This window comes from Dermacentor silvarum, chromosome 10, assembly GCF_013339745.2.
Source record: "Dermacentor silvarum isolate Dsil-2018 chromosome 10, BIME_Dsil_1.4, whole genome shotgun sequence".
In the NCBI taxonomy this organism is placed as follows: domain Eukaryota; kingdom Metazoa; phylum Arthropoda; class Arachnida; order Ixodida; family Ixodidae; genus Dermacentor; species Dermacentor silvarum.
In genome coordinates this window covers 40,902,852-40,908,851 of record NC_051163.1, presented here as the reverse complement: position 1 = coordinate 40,908,851, position 6,000 = coordinate 40,902,852, and the positions used below count along the sequence as shown (strand labels likewise).

The 6,000-nt window shown below is 49.0% G+C and overlaps 1 protein-coding gene across 1 annotated transcript in view; it reads left to right on the top strand.

Moving 5' to 3' along the window:
• Positions 1-238: 238 nt before the first annotated feature.
• The window catches only part of LOC119431476 (sushi, von Willebrand factor type A, EGF and pentraxin domain-containing protein 1-like), a 72,863-nt gene continuing 67,101 nt past the window's right edge, over positions 239-6,000 (top strand). The window contains exon 1 of the mRNA XM_037698956.2: positions 239-561. Within this exon, the coding sequence (XP_037554884.1) occupies positions 471-561 (91 nt within the window). The 5' untranslated portion in view covers positions 239-470. The remainder of the gene's footprint in view (positions 562-6,000) is intronic.

Genomic DNA, 6,000 nt, shown 5'->3' with positions numbered 1-6,000 from the left:
TGCGCCGGCAGGAAAACCCAGACCCTCACCACCATCCCCTCTTCGAAACGCTTCCCCTTCCCCCGAAAATCAGCGGCAACCTCCTCTCAGGCAAATTGGGCACGGAGGTCCTCCCGCGACGTCACCGGTGACGTCAGCCGTGACGTTTCCCCCTCACCGAAGACCTGCAGCCGCCTCGCGGAGAAGAGCAGCCCCGGCGTGAGCCACGCGCCACGGCGGAGATAGAACGAGAGCAGAAGACCTGTTGGTGGAGGAAGCAACGGTACAACGGGGAGGGTCCAGCCAAAAACAGCCAAGAAATACAAGAAAGGAGCGCCAGCGGCGCGGGGAGCAGGTCACGAATTCTTACGGGGGGGTGCTGCTGGTTGCTCGCTCGCTGCCGGCAAAGCAACGGTGCTCGTCGCCGCCTTCTCGGCCCCGTGCTTCGCCAGAAACCGGTGGACGTCGTCCGTGTGCTTACAGAGCCCGTCATGGCTGCGGGCACCGCGCCGTCTTGGATAACACTCGCCGCCGCCGTGTTTGTCATCGCAACCGCTGGGCTGTCCGTATCCGCAAACCAAGGTGAGACATCTTTTTCTGTTTGTACGACGTTGACGTACACAAAAGCGGCGACGATCGTGTTTTGTTTTTGGCGGGGGCGCGCGCTCGACCACCTGTCGCGTGCGGACACAGCTAGCCGGTGCTAAACGGTTTTCCCGATTATCGGCAAATCGACGCGATCTGTCAATCCTAAACTCGAGCCTGTCTAATGGAGCGCTGTCGCCTAGCGAGATGAGATGCTCGCGCAGTTCCGATGAAATTCAAGATGCTCCAGGTTTCTGGTTGTAGGCCAGTAACGAGGACCGTTTACCTCTGACACCGGCCAGCAGGTGCGTCGGGACCGGATGTGCCTTACTTATGCGGGTGTTGCGCTGGCAACGCACTTTAGCGAAGATCTGGCTTCCGACGCGTGCGACACGCAATTTTGTTGTTCTCCAACGATGACATGTGCACCTATGCGAACGTGAATGTAACCGCGTCATCGATGTCAGCGGCATCGCGCGTGCTGACAAAGTCATCATTACGTAAGGTCCATAAGGCGGAAAGCTAAAACATTCATGCGGGCGTTCTGTACGGCCTTGCAACTGAAAATAGCCGAGAGTACCGGAACGAAATTACAGGTACTGGGAGAAAATGTTTGACAAATTTACTGCGATGTGTAGGACTTCGCTTACCCTAGCGTGTATCGCACGTTGAAGCCGTAATTAGTCGAGCAAATTTCCATACTCAAAAAGCTCCGTCTGTTCGTATTTTAATTTTGTTTTACCGGTTTTATTTGCCCACTGCTCTTACTGCATTTCAAGCAGTGATGAAATCCATGCGCAGTCTAATTTCTTGTTTGATAAGTTTCGTGGAATGCCGTAGCTAAAGCTGCTGCTGATGATGATGAAATGTGGCTGGGCCCTTTCCATCGGGCGGGCAAATCAAGTGTGCCCTAGCTAAAGAATCCACGCGCCAGCGCCGCTTGCCGTAGCGAAAGACGAGTGCGTGTGAGAGGGGGGGGGGGGGGGGGGGGATAAGCACCCCATTCTTGAAGTGGGCAAGCTCGCGTGCCTCCGAAGCTCCAGTGTATGGCACCCAGCAGTATAGTCAAGCAGTGGAAACCCCCCTGCCCCCTCAAAAAAAAAAAAAAAAAAAGACAACTTTACAATCAATCATTCAGCCATGTCAAGAGTGAGGAAATGAACGGACACTGACACTCCTGCACGTCAATTATTTTCCTTCACGCGAATTGCCGGGCAAGGCTGGATTTCGTCTACTGAGGACCTGTCAAGCACCCCAAGAATACCACGAAGAAAGCATGCAGCTGGCTACGTTGCTTCCCCGCCGGTGTTCACGCTCTTGTAGTGAGCACGAAACGACTCTTTTAGCTCTTTGTTGAGTGGATAGTGGCTTCGCGGAAGCGGAACCACCAGGTTTTGCTTCGGAACATCTACGTCGGCCATCTTCGATCGGTCGGCGCCACTTTTCACATTCATCATCTATACACGTTTTGTCATTATACACGGTTTGTCACAATAAGCCACTTTCCAGGCCTTCACGAGAAGCATTTGCCTAGTTGGTGTGTCGGGCTGACAACCGTTCGTCGAGATCAGGTTAACGCGAGCGTGTCGAGGCGAGTTCATTAAAACCAGCTGGGCAAGGGGTGGGTGGACTCGCACAACCACCTTGACGAGATACATGCGTCGGCAGTGGGCACCTCGGTGTCCGACTCGATTCGGTCGCGTCGCATTCGTGTAAATAGCAAAGCTGCCACGTTACGTGGTTTACCATAGCGTAATGAGGCAAATGAAGCCAATATTTACGGTCTTCTGAGAAAGAACTTCCTTTGCGAAAATTCTTCAATTCCTTGAAGAGCCAGTACGAATTTCCTTTGAAGTGCGAAACAGAAAGTTATTCTTGTCGGTAAGCTGACATGGTGTCTGAACAATACTGACACATGTGAAATATGTTTTAGGTAATATGTGTAAAGGCTTGAAGAACGTGAACCGTAGGCGAATCGACCAACACAGTTCGCTGCGCTGCTGAGAAACTTAATGTCATTTTGTAATTAACCTAGATAACTAAATATACCTAAGGTTAGCTGGTTATATATATTTATCATCAAACTGCATGGAAGCGCCTATGGTCACGTGGTACTTATTGAGATCTCGCGCGCTTTCCTTGGCGCTGAGAGAAATGTAAACCAACACCTACCATCGTGCTAGCAAATCAGTTGCATGCATCTCAGTACGTTCAACAGCGTCTACCATTTACATTTTATCCTTAAAACAATACTTTAAAGTTTGTTAATGCGCTTTGTAAAGCAGTTCATCTAACCCTAAGTAATAGCCTCAGTTGATCAACGATGGACATCAACCATTACTGCTTGCGTTGCGCTTGCGTAGCCTTCCCTTAAATGTTGGCACAACTTAGCTCAAAGAACCAGTGCGCTTCCTGTACCTTTATCATCGCGTAATAATTTCTTTATTTATAGCATTGCAATACACACAAAGATGTCATAATGAGAATCGCGAGAGTCAGTGCGACTAATCAAGTGTCAGAGAAGTGTTCAGCGCAGCGCGGCTGCTTCTGCAGCCGAACGTGGTTACAACGAACAGTTTATGCTCTAAAAATAGTTCAGCATATCAGGCAATTCTACGCATCCCAACTCGCCTATAACGAAGCATTCCTTATAACGTACTTGTATATCCAGCGAAGAAAAGAAGCCAGGGAGGAATCCATTTATTGAAAAGGAAACTACGTGTACAAGGCAATGTTTTTTTTTTTTTTCAGTGTTCCTCAGCATGCGTTTTCGATGTGCGACATTGTGAATACCTGCACAAGTCATTTCTACCGCAAAAGTGCGTCATGAAGCGTCGGGCAAGGAGGCTTACCTGGCCGCTGACGCTTCGAGTTCAATATATCCACTGCCTAGTTCCTTATAAAGGAGTTATTTTACATGAATATCGGTCAGTAAGTTTCGCTTGTTCAATTTAGAGGATAATTCGCTTTATCCGGGTTCGTTATATCCGGGTTCCACTCTATCATGTTGACGCAGTCTTCAGTGGAAGCCACGCTCGGGCAGGATCCGAAACGTGACCTGCGGGAATCCGCACATGCTGTGGGAACAAAGCGCATAGCCGCTCTGAACAATCACGGAGAAAGCTTCGTATTTTGTGCATCAGCCACAGCCGCAGCAGTCTGGTGAATTCGAATGGCGGAGTTGGCGCAACTATTTTTCTGCTCTTTCTTGCGGCAAGCGCGTTCCAACGACAGAGTGAGAGTGCAAGTCGCATGTTTCAGTTAGAGATCATAGCAGATTGCGAGCTGCAACCTCGAGATCCAAGCCGTCCCGCGAAAGCTGATTGAGTGGGCCGGGCCGGAACTATGCGCGACGTATTACCTGTACTCGTGCTCTTTGGTTTAGTTACTGCTGGTCACGCTTGGTGGCGCTGTGGTAGTCGTGGCTTTCGTGGCTGTGGCAGACGCCTTGGAGGACTCGTCACTAGGAGACGCGACGTTGCGTTTGCTGCTCGATAGTGACAGTTCCGACTCGGATAGCTCAAGTTCTGATACACGCGGCCAATCGGACCCATACAGCGACGCGGAAGCCGCTGATTGCGAGAGGGCATTCGGCAGGATGTTTCGTCTGCGCTGGCCGCAAACAGCGGATGACCACACGCAGGGTATCCTGAGCACTTCCGCTGTAACGCTTTCAGACGTAATGCTCCAGCGGCGTGGTTTTTTTTTTTTTCAATCGTGAATTAGGGGGCATTGCTTTACGCCAGACAGGACTGCTCACTTGCGGAGCCGATCGGCTGCCCCCAATTGGTCAATGCAATTCACCAGAGCTGCTCTTGATTATCGCCTCGGAAGTGTGTAATGAAGTTGTGTATGCACCTCCCTGATTTGGCGGCTCCTATGACCTGGAACGCCAGCACGTTTGGCCAAACGCACCACCGCCGAGAAGTCAATTAAGCGAGAACCACATGTACGGGGTAGGCGGTCCGCTTAAGAAAAAAAAATGAAATCAAGAAAAACTACGAGGTGGCTGCCACACTTCCTCGTGTCGGAGCATGAAAATAGCTTAGACCTGCAGTTTCAAAATGTGATTGGTAAAATTACTGTCGGACAGCTAGAAGACATGCTCTGGGAATAAGAGAGTCCGGGAAAGTGAAATTAGGGCTTTAAAGTAGAGAAGTGATCAATTTGAATTCTATGAACGATGGTCCGTGCAGTTGCACTAGCAAAATCTGCATGAGACGGGCCCCCATATTTATATTAATTTCAGCGTTAAGATGTGTGATAACCCAGGCGAACAAAAAAAGAAAAAAGAAACCCCGCTAAATGGAATGGTACTCTTGAGCATGTTAAGTTTTCACTAGTTGTTATCGAAGAACTTACCTTTGTTACAAAAAAAAGAAAAAAAACGCACTGTTCTCAGTGGTGCTCACCTCATGACAAAACGAATCGGGTATTTGAATTGATTTGAGCTCTAAAGACAGATTCCTTAGATTGCTTCTTGGTTTAATGCAATCTGCAGAAGCGTTTGTGCGCGGTGAACGCTATGTTTTTTGAACGCTTGAATCATGTTGATTTTCAACGTGCACCACGAATGTGGGCGCGGGTTCGAATCCCACCTCTGACACCCTGTTTCGTTATGTCTCATTCAGTGGGCGATAGAACACTGGACTTGTGTTAACGGGGCTTAACTGGGTTTATTAAGCATGGAGTACACAGGAATGGGTGTGGTTGCATGCAGGTACAGAGAATAGAGTGTTTAGACTGGGCGGCCGCGAGCAGGAGGGCCAGAGTTCATAAAGGAGGAGTGTTTCCGCGACGGGAGCGGAGGTTTCAGAAGGGGCGCGCTGCCAGTGCACTGTACGTACAGAATGGTGGCGTCATCTCTTGATCCTTCTTGTAACAGTTAGGTGTGCAATTCCGCATGTTATAAAATTCAGCAATTTATCAAGACAAACGACTTCATAATGCGACAACATTCCTAGCCTACTTTGGTGTTGGTATCTTTCTTTCGTTCTAACCGTACTCAACTTGCTACGAGCACACTCTACAGGTACTACATGTCCGACTCGTTAAAGTGAGAAAGCGCGATCCTCAATCTAGCAATAGAAAAAAAAAGTTACACCCGAAATAGACTCCTATGCAATATTGTCCGAGTTCATTCGAAATCAACACGTTGAGCCCCAATTCTACAGTGCTAGCGGGAGGAACTGGTTGCGGTTGGGAGGCCGAGTTTAGTGAAGCTTTGTTTATAGCGTCTGAAGGTGCTACAAGCTGTAAATCTGTAGTGGCACTGTGGCCCATGGTTGTATTAATGCGATTAGCTTTGTTAGCGTACTTCCCGCTTTACGGATTGTAAATAAAGGTGACTTCAGCAATACGTATGTTGTGTCGCTACAATTGCTTGAATGCTAATCGTATTAACATCATCGACAGTCATCGGAAGATGGGTTCCGT